Source organism: Arachis hypogaea, chromosome 15, assembly GCF_003086295.3.
Source record: "Arachis hypogaea cultivar Tifrunner chromosome 15, arahy.Tifrunner.gnm2.J5K5, whole genome shotgun sequence".
NCBI classification, from domain to species: domain Eukaryota; kingdom Viridiplantae; phylum Streptophyta; class Magnoliopsida; order Fabales; family Fabaceae; genus Arachis; species Arachis hypogaea.
The window spans coordinates 140,735,985-140,755,250 of NC_092050.1; the positions used below are offsets into that span (position 1 = coordinate 140,735,985).

General features: G+C 42.2%; 2 protein-coding genes across 2 annotated transcripts; both read right to left on the reverse strand.

Moving 5' to 3' along the window:
• Window positions 1-7,875: 7,875 nt before the first annotated feature.
• On the reverse strand, window positions 7,876-9,618 carry LOC140179371 (uncharacterized). Its single transcript, XM_072218231.1, has 2 exons — window positions 8,803-9,618; window positions 7,876-8,424 (listed from the first exon to the last, which is right to left on the reverse strand). Exons 1-2 carry the CDS (start codon window positions 9,616-9,618, stop codon window positions 7,876-7,878), a joined length of 1,365 nt encoding a protein of 454 aa, XP_072074332.1.
• A 1,791-nt stretch (window positions 9,619-11,409) lies between these two features.
• LOC140179372 (uncharacterized) lies at window positions 11,410-12,599 on the reverse strand. Its single transcript, XM_072218232.1, has 2 exons — window positions 12,177-12,599; window positions 11,410-12,084 (listed from the first exon to the last, which is right to left on the reverse strand). Exons 1-2 carry the CDS (start codon window positions 12,597-12,599, stop codon window positions 11,410-11,412), a joined length of 1,098 nt encoding a protein of 365 aa, XP_072074333.1.
• Window positions 12,600-19,266: the final 6,667 nt, after the last annotated feature.

The following is a 19,266-nucleotide window of genomic DNA, read 5'->3' on the forward strand; positions in this document are numbered from 1 at the left end:
TTATTTTGAATGAGTGGATTAATGATCATTCAAAACAAAATCAGGTAAAAACGGTAATATATCAACCAATTTATGAAGGAATTGAAGGGAGAGCGGATTGTGTGAGATGTGATTATATTAATTATGAAGTCGATTTTAAAAATACCGTTACATGCATTTATGAAGGTAACTTTAATGAGTTGGAAAGGAGGGTTAAAAGGAATAAGAAAAAGAAGGTTCTTTGTAGGTTTGGTGTTAAGCCCAACAATTCAAGGATGTCCAAAAAAGATAGGGAAGGATCCTTGGACCCAGTTTTCTCAATCAACCGGTTCGGTGATGTTGGGTTGGGTCTAGAATACGGGTCAGACTTGATGGAAATGGAGCACGATTTTCACTATAAGGATGGGCACGCTACAAAATAGTCTACGACAAGTGTGCAGGAAGCTGCATCTGCGAAATTTGCGTTGGAGACCGGTGCAGAGATGACCGAGAGAGATCCAATCAGTGTTGAAGGAGGGAAGCTAAAGATTGGCCACGGCAGAGAAGGCTTAACGTGGCAAGGGAGATGCGCAACCCTGTCGCCACCTATGTTAGGTAGTGAGATCGAGGAAGAGTTGGTGGTGGAGAACCAAGCTACTACTCTCTCGGCGGTGACATTGAATGGAGGGATTGGTGGGTTGGGTATGTATGTTGACGATGATGGTGCGGAAGACGTTGATGAAGGAACGGATGATAAGAATGACATTGTGAATGATAGTAGGATGAGTTCCGGCACAAAGGGAACAACATTGACAAAGGGACATGGGGAGCTATCGGAACATGACGAAGAAGTAATTGGGAAGAGGGTTGCTGATATGGTGGTTCGGACAAGAATGAAGGAAGTAAGGAAACAGAGATAGTATTTTGGAAGAACAAATGCTTGAAAATAGAAAAACTTGGGACCTCGCGTTGGAATTAGGTGCAATTTTATACAATGAAAAAGATGATATTATGACTATTCTCCAAGTACAGAATGAAAAAATTGCTCAGAAAAGAAGATTGGAAAAACGGAAAGAGAAAGCAAGACGCTGCAGACCCAAAAATAAAAATAAGGTGTGTAATAATTTATTGAAATAATTTTGTTCTTAGGATGTTAAGGGGTTAATAGGTGATGAAAAATTAAGCATGGTCATAAACTTCAAAAAAAAATTAAATTGAATATGTTAGGCTTGTTTGAGACTAAGTGGTAGATAGTGACGAAATTTGATGTAATAAGACGGGGGAGTGATGCTGCGGGATGAGAATATGTTGAGTTGGAGGGTGCCTCAAGTGGTTTACTGTTAATTTGGGATGAAATAATGTTTAAAATGAGTCGCTGTCACAAAGGAGAGCTTTGGTTGTGTGTTGAAAGGGTCTTATGAAAAATAATTTCAATTATGCTCTCTTTGGTGTATGGGGCTCATACAAGAGAAGAGAAATTTGCTGCACGGTAGAAATTAAGTTATATTGCATGTCAGTCTCTATGGGAGACTTTAATAAGATTGTGGACTTTTGCTTAGCGATCTTGCAATTACATTGACAAAATTTCAGTAAGATTGGAGTGGTTGAAGATGTTTCTACGAGTACAAAATTGGGTGTACAAAATCTGGAATACACTATAAAAAGGAGAAGCGCAAAAAGATTGATAAATTTTTTTGCGATTTTTTTTTATTTTTTTGGGTTGTTGTTGTTCTTCCTCTATTTATTGTGTTAAACTCTCTTGTTTAAAAAAAAAAAACACACGAGTATTACTAAGGCATGCAATGGGAGTGCAAATGCAAACTCGTGATTGAGCTGGATCTTTGATCTTTGGTGGTTATTTAGAGATGAAGATATAAAGAAAAGCTACACAAGAATCTATGTTCATGCCCCTACTTTGTAGCTGAAAAGCATTATAGTGGTGATCAAGAAGGAGATGTCATAGTGAATTGGCGACCACATGAGAAAAGGAAGTGCAGGGCAGAGGTAGTGATACTTTTGTTCAACTATTAGAGGAATTCAGAAAGTACAAGCCTTAAATAATAAATACTTAAACAAATTATAGAATGGCTCCGTTTTTATTTGTTTAATAGAAAAAATATGGGTCAAATTATTAAGTCAAATAATGCCAACCCAAATTGGTGCATATCCGAACAAACTTGATCATACAATCCACTTACAATTTTTTGTTTAGGTCAAGCTGGATGAGTTGGTTTAACCGTCTACTTCTACTCTTAAAAATTAAAATAACTTGACTTTAAATATATTTTTTATAGTTATATAAGAAAATATTCAACTAGTTCCAAAAATGAGGTTGAGGAAAAAAATATACATATAAATACTAACAGCAACAAAATAAAAGCAAACAAATAATAAAAAAAAAACCCTTAAACGAAATACCCTAACACACCTACCTCACCTCCAAAATAGCTATTAGTTGCTATTCTGGAAAATATTTTATTATATTACCAAAATTATTCTTTGTTATCATGAAACCCTAACATCTTTGGTCCATCTAATTACGCAAAGCGATATTTTTTGGCTAATTTTTTTAATAATGAAAAAATGGTGTGTAATCTAATATTATAGTTCATTAGTATAATTTTTTTATATAATTTTTTTATGTTTTAAATAACAAATCAGACTTTAAATTTGAGGGTCAGATTTTTATAGTATACAAATCAAATAATTCAATTTGTGATAAAATAAAATTTTTTTAATGCAAAGCAAATTAGAGGGTTCAATTTACATGTTTAAAAAAATCTTTTAACATTAAAATACAAATCTGACCCTCAAATTTATATATTTAAAAAACTAAAAAAAAAAATTCAACCCCTAAATTTGTAAGTTTTTAAAAAATAAAAAATAAAAATCACAAATATGAGGTATTCATACAAAGAAAATTATGCCAATTTTCACATTATTAGAAAATACTACCTAAACTACAACACAAAAAATAAAAAACGACATTTTTTATTTGCTTTTTCACACTTTACTTCTTTTTTCTCGAAAAATATTCATATTTCCAATCAAAGATAAAATTATAATGTCTTATAACTTCAATCTAGTATTTAAATTCATTGCTATTTTCAATCAAATTTCGTCTACACTTTTTTATTGATCTCAAAAATCTCATTAAAATTACCTACAGATTCTTTTAGTTCCCCCTAAAAAATATAAAGAATAAATACAAAAAATTATATTTTAATCTGCTGATATTAAATAATCATTTTTTATTGTAAAAATATTTTTTTGTCTCCACTTTTTAAATGATTTAGGATTTAAACTTTGTTGAGTCAAAAATTATATACTAATTCTTGTGATGACAAATAAAATTAATAATTCCTATTATAACTAATTTTGTTTGTGAGGATTGTAGGAATTAATTGAAAGACAATAAAAAAATCACATCAAGTAATTCATAATTCGTGCAAAACAACCCATAATTGATGGTTATCTTCAATAATCAGATTACTATATGAATAGAAAGTTGTTGCACATTGACACATTGTTATCAAGCCAAACAAAAAAGTTGTTTTTAATCAAAGCCATCGGCTATATTCTTGATGAATGCAACGGCTACTAAAACATGTAAGAAAATGATTCTTATATTGAAGACGAAATCAAGATGCATATATATATAAACAGGGGGTGGTAAAACGGGTTGAATCCGTCAGGCCGATTCGCTAAAAAGGGCGAGTCGAGCTAAGATTTGGAGTCCACCAAATTAAAAAAATCTGCCAAACCCACACCGTTAAATTAGCGGGGCGGGGCGGGCCGGTCTGTCGGGTCGAAAACTTTTATTTTTATTTTTTTATTAAATAAAAGAGTGATTACTATTATAAAATTAATAATTATAGAATTTTCAAACACTTTTTTTTATGTTTATTCTTCTTTTAGTTATTAACTTTGTTTATTTTATTTTACAATTTCGTATATTTGTTCGAATTATGTGACTTGTTTTTTAAAATAAAGATAGTTCTATTGACAAATATTATTTTGAACAGTTTTATTGAAGTTAAAAATAAAAAAAAAATTGTAAAAAAAATTATATTATAATTTGACTATTTTTTATTTGTATTTGATTTTTTAATTAATTTTATTTTTCAAAAAACAAAAAAGAGTCAAGCGGGCTAGCTCGTCGACCCGCCAATCCGCCATAAAGCAGGGTGGGCTAGTATTTTGAACCCATTTTAGTTGGTGGGGCGGGCCAACCCGCCCCATTTATGGGGCGGACCTAGGCAGGACGGGACGGGGCGAGTTGGAACGGGCCGACCCGCTTTGCCACCCCTATATATAAAGGATTCAACCAAGGAAGAGGCAACCCATTCAGATTGAAAAACACATCCTTAGTTGTTACAATATTCATTTTTATACTTGAGTGTTATTCTATTTTCTCTTTGTTTAGAATAAATTCTGTTCGGTATGTCGGTTTACTGGACGATTCGGGTTGTTGATGGGGTGTGAGGATGGGTCCTGCCTTAGCTTGAATCCTGGGAACGACTAGCATGAGCTGCCGGCCTTCCGAGCTCTAGGTGAGTTGAGGGGGGTGCCACCTGCAAGGACACTCCGACACTCAAGTCAGAAAATGTGCAGGTGGTCTGGGAATAAGAGATATGGTGACGTACTTTGGGGGAGGGGTAGGACCCTCCCCTTATATATCCTGTCAGTAGGGCGGCCCCACATGGGAAGGCCCCTTCCAGGAAGCTTCTTTCCCCACAGCTATCATGTAGCTGGTGGCAGGGGCGCGTGTCCGGGTCACAGAGCCGGACGGGTCGGTGCGCACCGATCCGATCACGTAGATCGGGTCGTTTATGAGTCGGGTCAGCCGTTGTGCCAGTTGGGCTGGGCTGTAACAGTACCCCAACGCGCCAGCTATGGTCGTGGGTGGTGTTGGTGGCGCGTTTTGTTTCCTTTCGTGGGTCATCGTTCAGTCGGTCGTCCGTGGGGAGAACGTGTCTTCTGTGTGCGTGTATGTCTGTTTGTTACTGGGGAGCGTCTTTCATCGCCTCGTTCTTCGCGCAGAGCATTTAATGCTCTTAATGGCATTTCAAAACCATGCGAGAAAAGACCACCATGCCCCTGCCTTTCGCGCTCCTCAGGGTTGGTTTTCCTTGCAGTTTTCATTCGGTCTTGCCTCAGTTCCACTGCATTTTCTTTGCTTTCTCCTCTCTCTTGCAAAAATCTCCATTTCAAACCCCTGCTTCCTCCATATTCTTATCAGTCCTTCAATCTCTTTCCATTATCATCCTTATCCTGATAAGCTTCCTGTCCTTTTTCTTAGTATTGGTGTTTATTTTTGACTTTGCATGTGCATTCGGTATGAACTGCTTGACGTGAACTGCGTATTTACTTGTGTTCCAGCGTTAGGTAGATACTGTAGGGGGTTACCATTTTAGGATCTTGTTTTTTTGGCCTTATTTTGATGATTGTAGTTAATAAATAGGCAATCTGTAGTTTTCTGGTAGTGTCGTAGCTTTCTAGTAGTACTTCCGACCTCTCGGCCTTATAGACTGACTTTGAGTGGTGCCCCACTGTAGGCATGGATCAGCGTCGTGTCGTAAGGGTCGTGAGGCCGGCTCCGTACGATCGGTATGCCTGGGTGACGTCGGATGTAAAGGAGACCCCAAACCAAATGTCCCTGGAGGAACTTGACGAGTTCCGACGGGCCGATTACCTTTGTGGAGGAACCGACGAGGAAGCTAATTATGCAGCCTTTGTCCTTGCCGATAACGAACGCATATATGAGTTAAATCTGCACTTTCCCCAGGTCCCCGATTGGATGTGGTTGTATAAGGCCATGTTCACTCGCCTTCGCCTGGGAGTTCGCCTTCCCTTCTGCTCTTTTCAAATGGCACTACTTAATCGTTATGACGTAGCGCCGTCCCAACTGCATCTGAATAGCTGGGCTTCCATCCGCTGTTTCGAGATGGTGTGCAATTACCTGGAGCTACCGGTCTCCGTTGAAGTCAAAAATTTCTTTTTACTTTGACGAATCCCTCCAAAGAGGGGAAAGCTAAAAAAGGTTATATGTCCTTTCGGGCGGCCCAAGGTCGGCGAATCTTTGGCGTATTCGAAGATTCCTACCATGACTTTAAGGACAAGTATTTCAAGGTTCGCCCGGCCGAAGGTCGGCATCCTTTTTGGTTGACTCTTGAGAGGGAACGTCGCATACCGACGTACTGGAGCTTTGGGGCAGGGGCTAACGCTTTTACTAAGATAACGTACAAAGGGTTATCTCCCGAACACAAGAGGGTTGCCGACGTCTTGTTGGCCATTTTCGAGAAAAACCTTGTTAACCCTCATCTTCTCATGGGTGACTGGGATATGGCCAGGAATTATATATGTGAGTAGTTGTCTAGCTTACCTAGCGGTTTGTTTTCGCTTACGTGTTATTTTGGTTTATCCACCCGATCTAACGGTTAGTTGCTTTCTGTGTCTTTCTGCAGTGTCAATGTCTGCCGAGGTAACTGGACTTGAGGGTTTGTTCAACACCTTCTTAGCCGGTAGTGATGATGATTCCGCTACCCCTGATCATGAGACCCCGGTTAACGACGTTATTGAGCCTGAGGTCCAGTCCCAATCCGCCCAAGGGGAGGGGTCCGTGGCCAACGTCTCTCCGGGTCCTCGATTGGAGGCGGGAAATGGCTCAGATTCACGACCTGACGGGACTGAGGGGGAGGGCGATAATACAAACAAAAGGAAATCTCCCGCCAGTCCTGAATTTGAGATAATTGAGGAGCCAAGTAACAAGAGACCGTCTTCCAGCCTGGAGGGGGTTCTCATTGTTATGGAGAAGAACTTTGATGCCGAGAAGTTTATCGATTCTCAGTTGCTTCCCAGCACGGAGGACTTCTTCTATGGTGGGGACCTCGCTTCGCAGGCGAGGCGGATGTACCGTTGCTTGCTCTGGGGGCCGCGATAGCGAGGAAAGCGAAATCCGCCTTGGCGGGAGCGCGGACTCTGGAGACGAAGCTTGAGTCTTCTGTCAAGGCTAATTCCAAGTACAGGGATGAAGTGAAGCTACTTCGAGAGCGGTTACTCATTGCCAAGGAGAGGGCCAAGGCGGCCGAGGCGGAGATTGAGGTCGCTAAAGAGGAAGTCAAGACTGTTGATGCTTCTGTGCGCGTCTTACCGAACGGGAGCTTACTTTGGAAAGTCAACTTAATGCTGCTCAGGGTCGGGTGGTCGCGTTAGAGAAAGAGCGTGATGAGGCTCTCTCTTTGGCCAAGATCGCTCAGGACGAAGCTGCTGAATTCAAGAAGAAGTATAAGGACACCGTTAAGCAGGGTAGGAATGCTATCTTGATGACCGAGGAGGCCTTGAAGGCACAAGTAAAGCTCCTGGCTCCCGATTTTGACACCTCCGCCGTTGGCGTTTTCAAGACTATCAAAGACGGCAAAATTGTTGATATGCCGAAGAAGTGACGTGACTTGCTTTTGTACTTTGTAACTTGTGCACTTTGTAGTTTGTAATCCTTATGGTCTTTTCAGACTTTGAATTTGTTTACCGTCTGTTTGGTGTGACAAAGTGTTTGTTTCCCACCTTGTCGGCGTTTATTTTTCCTTGTTTTCTTTACCGTTTGCTGGTATTAACTTATATGTTCATGAATGTCTCGTCGTTTAGTTGATAATTAGCGAAGTCGGGTTATGGCTTTTATCGTTTCACTGGCTGCACCTAGGGCGTTTGTTGCTTTTGTGGTGCCCGGGGTGATCAGCCCCGAGACCGTTTACTCGTTACGGTGCCTTACTTAATAATAGCAGTGTGAAAAACAAATAATGATAATAAAAAAGATGACAAGCAGTAATGGTAAGTGGTTCAAATGTAACATGATAGCCAACATGTGACAAGGGCAAATAATCCATCATAAAGCGTTCTTACTAAGTCGGCGAGTTTATTCTAAGAGTAGAATCTTCTTAAGTTATTCGTGTTCCATGTTCTTGGGACTTCCTTGCCGTCTAACCATTCCAACTTGTAGGCGTCCTTGCCAATCACCTCTTTTATCCTGTAAGGTCCCTCCCAATTTGCCGTCAGCTTTCCTTCCCCAGGTGTCGGGACCCCAATATCATTGCGCCTTAGGACCAGATCATCCCGTTCAAACTCTCTTTTGAGTACCTTGGCATTGTAGCGCAAGGCCATTCTTTGCTTCAATGCTGTTTCTGATAAATGGGCCATTTCTCTGGTTTCATCCACTAAGTCCTTTTCCACGGCCTCTTCGATTCCTCCTAAGAGTAGTCGCGGGCTTGGCTCACCGATTTCCACAGGTATTATCGCATCCACCCTATAGGTGAGCCGGAAAGGCATTTCCCCAGTAGCCGACTGTTGAGTTGTGCGGTAAGACCAGAGGATCGAGGCTAGCTCGTCTGCCCACACTCCTTTCTTCTGGTCAAGTCGCTTCTTAAGGCCTTGCAGAATGACCTTGTTTGCGGCCTCGACTTGTCCGTTGGTCTAAGGATGCTCAACTGACGAGAACTTTTGCTTTATGCCCAAACTGGTAAGGAATTCTCTGAACTTTTTATCAGCAAACTGGGTCCCGTTATCCGAGATAATGACTTCCGGGATTCCAAATCTTGCTATCACGTGCCTCCATATGAACTTCCGACAATTTGATGAGGATATGATGGCCAACGGCTCGGCCCCTATCCACTTTGTATAATAATCGACCGCCACTATCAGGTACTTGACTTGCCCTGGCCCGACCGGGAAGGGTCCCAAGAGGTCGATTCCCTATTGAGAGAAAGGTTGGGAAGCCGTGAGGAGGTTGAGTTCCATTGCTGGCGCTTTGTGGAAGTTGGAGTTTTTCTGGCATCTCTTACACCTTCTTACAAACTCCTTAGAATCCGCCATCATAGAGGGCCAGTAATATCCGGCTCTTATGAGCTTCCTAGCTAAGGCCTTCCCTCCGATGTGGTGACCACAGCATCCTTCGTGGACTTTCCAGAGGACGTAGTCCGTTTTTTCGGGGCGTAGGCATTTCAGCAGCGGTTGGCTAAGTCCTTTTTTAAACAACTGGCCCTGTATGATTGCGTACTTGGCCGCTTCTCGCCTTATCGTTTTGGCTAACTTTTCGTCGCTGGGGATCCTGGCCTTTTCTAGAAATTCAATGATCGGGTCCATCCAAGAGGGTTCTGATTGGGTCAGCTGTAAGACCACTACTGGTTCTTTTATCAAACCTTGAATGAGAGACCGATTGCCAGTCCCTGGTTTTGTGCTTGCTAGCTTGGACAGGAAGTCTGCCCGTGTGTTCCTCTCTCTCGAAACGTGTTGGACCGTGACCTCCTCAAATTGCTTGCTCAACTCTTTGACTTTCTCCAGATACTTCTGTAACAATGAGTCTCTGGCTTGGTAGGTCCCATTGCTCTGAGAAGTAACGACTTGCGAGTCGCTACACACTTCCAGTCTTGTGGCTCCGACCTCCCTTGCTAGAGTTAGGCCGCCCAGCAGGGCCTCAAACTCTGCTTGGTTGTTCGATATTGGGAAATTGAATTTGACTGACTCCTCGTATACAACTCCAGCTGGGTTTTCCAAGATGATTCCTGCTCCTCCGAACGTTTGGTTGGATGCTCCGTCAACATAGAGCTTCCACCGTGTGCTCGGTGTCCCGTCGAGATCCCCTGTTATTTCTACCAGGAAATCGGCCATGGCTTGAGCCTTGATCGCGTGCCTGGGTTCATACTGTAAGTCGTATTAGGAGAGTTTGACATCCCAAGTCATCATTCTACCTGCCAGGTCGGGTTTCTGGAGTACTTGTCGGATTGTCTGATCTGTCCTGACGACTACTTGGTGTCCTTGAAAGTACTGCTGCAGCGTGCGCGACGATGTCAGGAGCGCATATGCCACTTTTCCAGTTTGCTATACCTTAGCTCTGCTCCTTGTAGCGCTTTACTCACAAAGTATATTGGTTGCTGGGTCTTCCCCTCTTCTCACACCACGACCGCCGCCAAGGCCTCGTCGGTTACTGCCAAGTACAAGTATAGCGCTTCTCCCTTCTTAGGCCTCGCAAGGACGGGTGGCGCCGAGACTATTTCTTTGAATTGTTTGAAAGCCTCTTTACATGCTGGGGTCCACTCAAACGCGATCCCCTTCTTCATTAGGTTAAAGAAAGGTAGAGCTTTGGCTGCTGATGCACCGAGGAAGCGGGATAGCGCGATGAGTTTTCCTGCTAACCTTTGGACATCTTTCACACTTCCCAGGCTCTTCATCTGTAGAATTGCTTCACACTTTTTCGGGTTGGCCTCCACCCTTCGTTGGGTTATCATGAACCCCAAGAATTTACCGGCTTCGACAGTGAAGGCACACTTCAGCGGATTGAGCCTCATTCCGTGTTGACGAAGAGACGCGAAGACGCTTTCCAGGTCACTTAAAAGGGCCTCGGGCCTGGCGGTCTTGACCAAGATATCTTCTACGTATACCTCTACCGTCTTGCCGATGAGGTCCCTGAAGACCTTGTTCATCAGCCTTTGGTATGTGGCTCCCGCGTTCTTTAGTCCAAACGGCATGACTTTGTAGCAGTATGTCCCTCCTGGCGTTATGAATGCCATTTTCTCTTCATCTGGCCAGTGCATCGGTATCTGATTATACCCAGAATAGGCATCCATGAAGCTCAGATACCAGTAACCTGCAGGTTGGGTAGGGGGAAGGAATCTTTGGGACATGCCTTGTTAAGGTCGGAGTAATCCACGCACATTCTCCATTTTTCATTGGGCTTTTTGACTAAGACTACGTTTGCCAGCCAAGTCGAGTAATCCAATTCCTGAATGAAGCCCGCCTCTAGTAAGTTGGCCGTCTGTTTGGCCACCTCTTTCACCCTTTCTTGGGACATTTTTCTCCTCTTTTGGGCCACTGGCTTTGCCTCCGGTCTCACGGCCAGCTGGTGTGACATGAATTGGGGGTCTATACCCGGCATGTCAGCCGGCGTCCAGGAAAACAAGTCGCCGTTGGCTTTGATCATCTCTATCAGGGGTTCTTTCAAGTCATGGGGTAGATTCCTGTTTACAAAGGTGAACTTCTCATCTGAGTCGCCGACCCTGAACTTTTCAAGGTCTCCCTCTGGTTCCGGCCTGGGTTTGTCATCAACCCTGGCGTCTAGGTCGTCGAGGAAGACACCAGATGCCTCTTTAGATTTCTTTCTCAGGGGGAGGCTGGCATTGTCGCATGCGACTGCCGTCTCCAGGTCGCCCCTGATGGTCCCCACTAATCCATCGTCAGCTTCAAACTTCATTTGCAATAGCTTGGTGCAGATCACCGCCCCAAACTCATTGATGGTTTTCCTCCCTAGGATAAGGTTATAGGCCATGGAGTCCCTTAAGACAACGAACTCCGCCATTAGCGACCTCTTCCTCCTGCCTCCGCCAATGGAGACCGGGAGGGAAACTACATCGTCCGGCTTGATGAAGTTGTCGCCTAGGCCTACCACGCCATGTTGGTGGCCTTTCAGGTCAGTATCTCGTAACCCCAGAGCATTAAATACATTGCAGAACATGATATTTGAGTCGGCCCCGTGTCCACCAAGGTCCGCTTCACTAGGCCGGTGCCCACTCTGGCCGTGATCACCATTGGCGGGTTAGCTGCAACCTCATCAAACCATTGATCTTCAGGACCGAAGGATATCGAGGGTAACCTCTGGGAGGTCGGCATGAGCCTGAAAGACATAGCTAAGACCTTGGCGTCCTTCTTGCTAGCCGACTTCGATCTGGGAGGGACGTCCCTTCCAATTACCACATTTACCACAGTGAGGCCACGCTCACTGTCCTCCTTGGGTTCCCGTCTTTGCCTTACGGCGCGACTTTTGTCCTCGGTTGACCGGTCCCTCCTCCTTGGTTCCCTTATTAGGTGGGAGAACTCGGCCAACTTTTCTTCTCGAATGGCCTGCTCCAGGGCGTCTTTCAGGTCAAAACAGTCTTGGGTTTTGTGGCCATAACCCTTGTGATAATCGCAATAGAGGTTCTTGTTTCCTCCCGTCCTGTCCTTGAGTTGTCGGGGGTCGACAAGATGCCCTTGTCGGCGATCTATTGATTGACCTCGACTATTGGAGCCGCCAGGGGGGTGTAGTTGGTGAACTTCCCAACCCGGAGGAAGGGTTTGGAAGTCTTGGCCGATCCTCCATCTCTGGAGTGTTCCTTAGACCTTTCCCCACCGCCAGATGGACGGGTATTAGAGTATGCGGGCTGTCGTTTATTGGCTGCCACGACCCGACTTACTTCTTCATCATTGATATACTCCCTGGCTATGTTCTGAATTTCTTGCATTGTCCAGACAGGCTTGGTGGTAAGGTGTTTTCTGAAATCTTCATTTAGCAGTCCGTTGGTTAAGCACAAACTGGCCACCGAATCAGTTAGGCCGTCAATCTCCAGGCACTCATCATTGAATCTGTCCAGGTACTTCCTGGTCGGTTCGCCAGGTCTTTGAGTTACTCCTAGCAGATTAATCGGATGTTTTACTTTGGCGATACGCATGGTGAATTGGGCCAAGAAGGCGCGACTGATATCAGCAAACGCGGTTATGGAGCCCTGGGGGAGGGTGTTAAACCACCGGATCGTTGGCTCCGCTAAGGTTACCGGGAAAGTGCGGCACCTTATTTCATCACCTACCCCTTCCAGGTTCATCCTGGCCTCGAAGGCCATTAGATGTTCCTGGGGATCTTGAGTACCATCATATCTCATATCTGTCGGCTTGTCGAAGTGCTTTGGTAGCCGAACTCTGAGAATCGAGTGGTGGAAGGGGATCGCCCCATGACCACCGGTTGTCGGGTTCGTCTTGGTCTTTCCCTGCTACGTTCCCTGTTAGGCTGGCTTCTCCTTGCCCTTTCTCCGTGATGTTCATGTTATGGTCAGCTCCTTCTTCTTCGTTCTCTGCCGGCTTCCCAGTTTTCTTCTTCGCTATCTATTGTCGGTGATCGAGTGTAGACTAGAGGATCTCGTCATCTCCTCGGTGCCTCTCTGCTTTTCGGGCTTTCTGATTCTGTCCGGGGGCTCGGAGTGCGCCTGGAGTGACTTCTTCGGAGACTCCTTTCTACTCTTTGCATGGATCGGAAAAGTTCTTGACTGGGGGTAGGCTACCGACTTTCACGGTTGGCTACTTCTCGCTCCAAGTTTTGCACCCTATGGCGCAGCTCTTGTATTATTCTGGCGCTGTCGCTGCCTGTTCCTCCAAAGGGTCGCCCCTCAGGTCGCCGCGTGGGGGACCTGGTGCCCTCGCGAGCGGTAGCTCCGGCGGCTACCCTGTCGCCTCTGGGATCTATTCCTTCCCCTCCGAGACCGGCTCCGCCATCAGTCCCACCAGGAACCAAAAGAAAGTCCATGTGTCCCCACAGACGGCGCCAATGTTTGGTATGTCGGTTTACCGGATGGTTCGGGTTGTTGATGGGGTGTGAGGATGGGTCCTGCCTTGGCTTGAATCCTGGGAACGACTAGCGTGAGCTGCCGGCCTTCCGAGCTTTAGGTGAGTTGAGGGGGGTGCCACCTGCAAGGACACTCCGACGCTCAAGTCAGAAAATGTGCAGGTGGTATGGGAGTAAGAGATATGGTGACGTACCTTGGGGGAGGGGTAGGACCCTCTCCTTATATATCCTGTCAGTAGAGCGGGCCCCACAGGGGAAGGCTCCCTTCTAGGAAGCTTCCTTCCCCACAGTTGTCATGTAGCTGGCGGCAGGGGCGCATGTCCGGGTCACAGAGCCGGACGGGTCGGTGCGCACTGATCCGATCACGTAGATCGGGTCGTTTGTGGGTCGGGTTAGCCGTTGTGCCAGTTGGGTTGGTCCGTACAAATTTGTATTGAGGAATACAAAATAAATAAATAAATAAATAGATCACACAAAAGTCATTTCTATTTTTATAGTGTTTGTTTTAAAAATATGTTGGAATTAGAGTATATTTAATTCTTTTTTTTTAATTGAATTAGTACGTAGAGATTACTAAATTTGGGTTAACTTAGGTAAGTGAAAGAATGACAAGACTACTCTTTTAACTTAGTGTTTGTAATTAAACTTTGATTATAGTAAAAATTTCACTATATTTTGGGATAGAAACTAGATGTAGGTTTTATTAGTGGAGATTGAACTAAGATATATCATTGAGTCACTCTTTCTCTTTATACCTCATTATTTCCCTTATTTGCACTGTCGAGACAAGACAAAATCAGAATAATTTTTTAATTGGTAAATTTTGAAAAACTGGTTTTAACTATAAAAAGTAGTTCTTTGATTTAACCCCATCTCAAGTCACTTGGGAGCCTTTAAAATTAACATTTAGGATTTATAATTTACAATTTATAATTTAAAATTTAAGATGATTGACAGCTATAGGTGATCAGTCGCACTGGATAACTAGCCAATAACGAGAAATGAAATTGGTGTTGGAAGGAAAAAGAGAAAGAAGTGAAAAAAGATATAAAGAATATAAGGATAAAAGAATAATTAAAAATAAAATAGTTGTAATTAATAATGTTAACGGATCAAAAATTGGTCTTTTGATGGGACTAAATATAAAATATGTGGACTATACACCGATTAAATTTTTAAAGTGGTCCATCAGATTCACAATGTGTATTAATTTAGTTCTTGAGGTTCTAATTGCACTATTTTCATCTTCGAGTTTGAGTTCTGGTACCATTGGTCCCTCAATCGCTTTCTGGTAATGACTCAGCAAATTGAGTGACCAACTAGTACTCCCTTATGTTGGAAAAATTGAGGTTTAATAAGAACCTGTCTAACAGTGGAAGCACTAAAAATAATTTTTTTCACAATCTGTGTAATTAAATAGGCAATACCAAAGATACTCCAAGCAACAAATATAATGGCAGATAAATTATTAGACACCAGAATTTTATCGTGAAAAAAATCCCAAAAGAGGGACAAAAAACCCAAGGGACCAAGTCCAATAAAATTTTTCTCTATCAAAATAATGGGTACACAATCAGTCTTCAAAGTAGTACTAGGGCATCTCAACAATCAACAAAATACATCATCAAAACTGATGGAATCAACATAAATCCTCCACAAAGTGGGTATCTCAAATCAGACAAAAAGGAAGGTAATACAACTAGCAAGTTATATCCTAATGTTCATCTTTACACCAGGAATAACATACTAAAATTTCATAAGAAATGGAGCAAGTTTACCGGTTTAATCGGATCAAAATGGCATGCCGTTTCCTCCAAATTTCTTTTTCTCTTCTCCGTCGAAGCCCTGCTTCGTTTTCTTTCATTCAAAATGAATAAAGCTTCTCTCTATCTCTCTCGTGGTTTTTGACACTTCTTTATTTATTTATTTTTGTTTTGTTGTGTGGACCCCACAGAAGGTTGGGAACCCACCAACAAATCTACCCCTCACCAACTCAAGTGGGGTTAGGCTGCTCCACCAAGCCTATCTTCTCTTTGTAGGAATCAAACTTCACTACAGGTAAACTCCTAGTCATCATATCTAAACCATTATCATCAGTATGGATCTTTTCAAGTGCATATGACTTCATCTCAAGCGCTTGACATATCCAATGATACCTCACCTCTATGTGCTTCGACCTGGAATGAAACGTCGGATTCTTGCTGAGATGGATAGTACTTTAACTGTCACAAAATAACACAAACTTCTCTTGATTGATGCCTAACTCTTGTTGAAATTTTTTCATCCACAAGAGTTCCTTAGAAGCTTCAACGACAGCAATGTATTCTGCCTCTGTAGTAGATAAAGCAACACATTTCTGAAGTCAAGATTGTCACGACACAGCTCTACCTGCAAAAGTCATCATATAACCAAAAGTATATTTTTTTGAATCAAGATCCCCAGCCATATCTGCATCTGTGTAACTATCTAACACAGGTTGGCCACTCCCAAAGCATAAACAAACTTTAGAAATACCATTAAGGTATCTGAGAATCCACTTCATTGCTTGACAGTGTTCCTTGCCAGGATTAGAGAGAAACCGATTAACAACTCTAATGGCATGAGCAATATCCATCCTGGTGCAAACCATAGCATACATCAAACTGCCAACTGCAGATGCATATAAAATCTTCTTCATTTCTGCTTTCTCTTTCTTACTTGTAGGACATTGCCACGAACTCAACTTGAAATGACTAGCAAGTGGAGTACTAACAGGTTTAGAATTACTCATGCTAAACCTCTGTAAAACCTTCTCAATATACTTCTGTTTTGATAACCACGGTTTTTCATTCTTCCTGTCACGAGTAATACTCATGCCAAGGATTTTCTTTACAAGAATCAAATCCTTCATAGCAAAGAATTTGTTCAAGTCTTTCTTAAGACTTTCAATCTTCTTAGTGTCATGATCAACAATCAACATGTCATCAACATAAAGCAAGAGAATTACAAAATCACCATCAGAGAATTTCTTAACATACACACAATGATCAGGAGAAGTCTTACTATGCTCATGACCTTCCATGAAGGAATCAAACTTCGTGTACCACTGTCTTGGTGCTTGCTTCAACCCATATAAGCTTCTCTTCAACTTGCATACAAGATGCTCCTTTCCTTTATCCTCGAAATCCTCTGGTTGCTCCATATAAATTTCTTTATCTATGTCACGATGAAAAAATGCAATCTTCACATCAAGCTGCTCAACCTCTAAATTCAAGTTAGCTGCCAATCCAAGCACAACTCAGATAAAGGACATCTTTACAACTGGAGAGAATATTTCCTCAAAATCAATACCTTTTTTTTTTTGCTCAAAGCCTTTCACAACAAATGGAGCTTTGTACCTTGGTCGTGAGACATTTTCATCCACTTTCAATTTGAATACCCATTTATTCTTGAATGCTCTCTTACCCTTCGGTAGCATCACCAATTCAAAAGTATGATTCTCATGTAAAGATTTCATTTCTTCTTGCATGACCTTCAATCAATCTTCCTTATGCTCATCAGACATAGCTTCATGATAGCTTTTTGACTCCCCAGTCTCAGTGTTCATCACATACTCATGAGGAGAGCATTCTTGAGAAGGATAATGCTCTCTAGTAGATCTTCTCAATTCAAGCTCAACTGGTGGTTTAGGTGGAACTTCAACATCTGGTGGAACTTCTGCATCTGGCATCAGGGGCGGAGCTACTCACACAAAAAGGGGGGCAGTGGCCCCCTAAATTTTAACTTTTTGTTATAAATTATGTGTAAATTTTGATTTAGCCCCCTTAAAATTTTGATTTTAGTCCTTCTATATTAAAAAAAAATTAAACTTTGGCCCCTCCCTAAACTTTATCCTAGCTCCGCCCCTGTCTGGCATCTCTGGTTGAGGTGTAGGTTCATCATGAAAATCATCACCATCATTATACTTGTACATATCTCCCACTAACAGGAAGTCTAGTGGAAAGACCAGATTCATTATCAGCAGAACGTCTAACAGTTATTGTTGGCTTATCTGTCTTTTCAAAGTCTTCAATAGTTTGGTCTTCAAGAAAAATCACATCTTAGCTTATAATTATCTTCTTGCTCATTGGATCCCATAATCTGTAACCAAAGTCTTCGTGATCATAACCCATGAAGATATACTGCTTTGACTTTCCATCAAGTTTGGACCTTTCATCTCTTGGAATGTGAACAAAAACCCTGCAGCTGAATACTCGCAAGTGACTATAGGAGACATTTTTTCCACTCCAAACTTCCTCTAGAACATCACCATTTAGTGGAACTGAAGAAGAAAGGTTAATCAGATCTACTATAGTCCTCATTGCTTCACCCCAAAAGGATTTAGGCAACTTTGCATGAGAGAGCATACATCTGACTCTATCATTGATAGTGCGATTTATTTTCTCTGCAACTCCATTATGTTGAGGAGTCTTATGAACGGTCTTCTCAAACTTGATCCCATGTCCTTTACAATACTATTCAAACGGACCCCTGTATTCACCACCATTATCTGCTCGAACACATTTCAATTTCTTTTCTGTTTCTCTTTCATCACTTGCATGAAAGTGTTTGAAGATACTAAGCACCTGGTCTTTAGATTTCAAAAAAAAAAAGCCTACACTTTTCAAGAATAATCATTAATAAAAGTAACAAAGTATGATGCACCGCCTAGTGTCTTAGCATCCATAGTGCAAACATCAGTGTGAACTAAATCTAGAACATGTGATCTCCTATGAGGTCCAGAACTATGAAATGATACTTTAGCATGCTTTCCAACAAAATAATGAGTACAAGTATTTAAAGTTGTACCTTTCACCGGAAGTGAGTGCTTCTTGGCTAAGACGCTTAATCATTTTTTGCTCAAGTGACCAAGACATATATGCCACAAATCAGAAGAAGAATCATCAACTATATTCACCTCTTCTTTGCACAACTTTGCTTGTAAGCGGTAGAGAGTAGTAAAATTATTGTCTTCTCTAGCAACAATGAGATCCCCTTTGATAATTTTGTATTTTCCACTACTAAAGAAAGTGCAATACCCCTTTTGATCCAATTCTTTCATTGAAATAAGATTGAACCGCATATCTGACGCATGTCTAATATTCTTCAACTGCAATTTGCATCCCATGTTGATTTCAAGCCACATATCACCCATACCAGTGATATCACACACTCTCTTATCTCCCAATTTGATCTTGCCAAAATTTCCAATAGTACAGGAAGTGAAAAATTCACGCCTCGGAGTGACATGAAATGAGGCACCAGAGTCCATAATCCAAATAGAATCATCACAGACAAGATTCACATAATTTTCATCATATGTGATAAGAACATTCTCATAAACAATAGTAACAGTTTCTTTATCACTACCTTTACCTTTGTCTTCGTTTCTTCTCCTTGATTTCTTGGCTTGTACTTTCCTTTTGACTTGCTTCAACTTTCTCACTTGTGACTTGCTTCGACTTTCTCACTTGTTAGAACTGTGAGATTTTCTACTTTGACTTTTCTCCGGTAACTCTAAAACAAGTGCTTCTGATTGGGATGAGACATTAATCAAACCTCATTCTCTTCTTCTGGCTTCTTCATTCAACATGCTCTATTTAACTATTACTAACGTCAACTTTTCTTTTGGATTTATCCCCTTCCACAGGATCATACAAGTCCTTGCTGTGGGGAGCTCTCGACAACCGAGGAAAATTTGGAGAGAAATCAAGTGAGAGAACATAAGATGAGAAGACACCACATCTAACTCAAAACCTTAAGGTAGTAAGTTAATGGATCTCTCATTTTATAAACTTCTCACTCTTACTTGCTTTCCTTGATGTGGGACTAACTTCATACACTCCTCACACTTGTAACATTAACAATCTCTCCCTCAAGTGTGAGCCTCCACATCAAGCATCAACTCTCCCTCTTTTTAACTCTTCCACCAT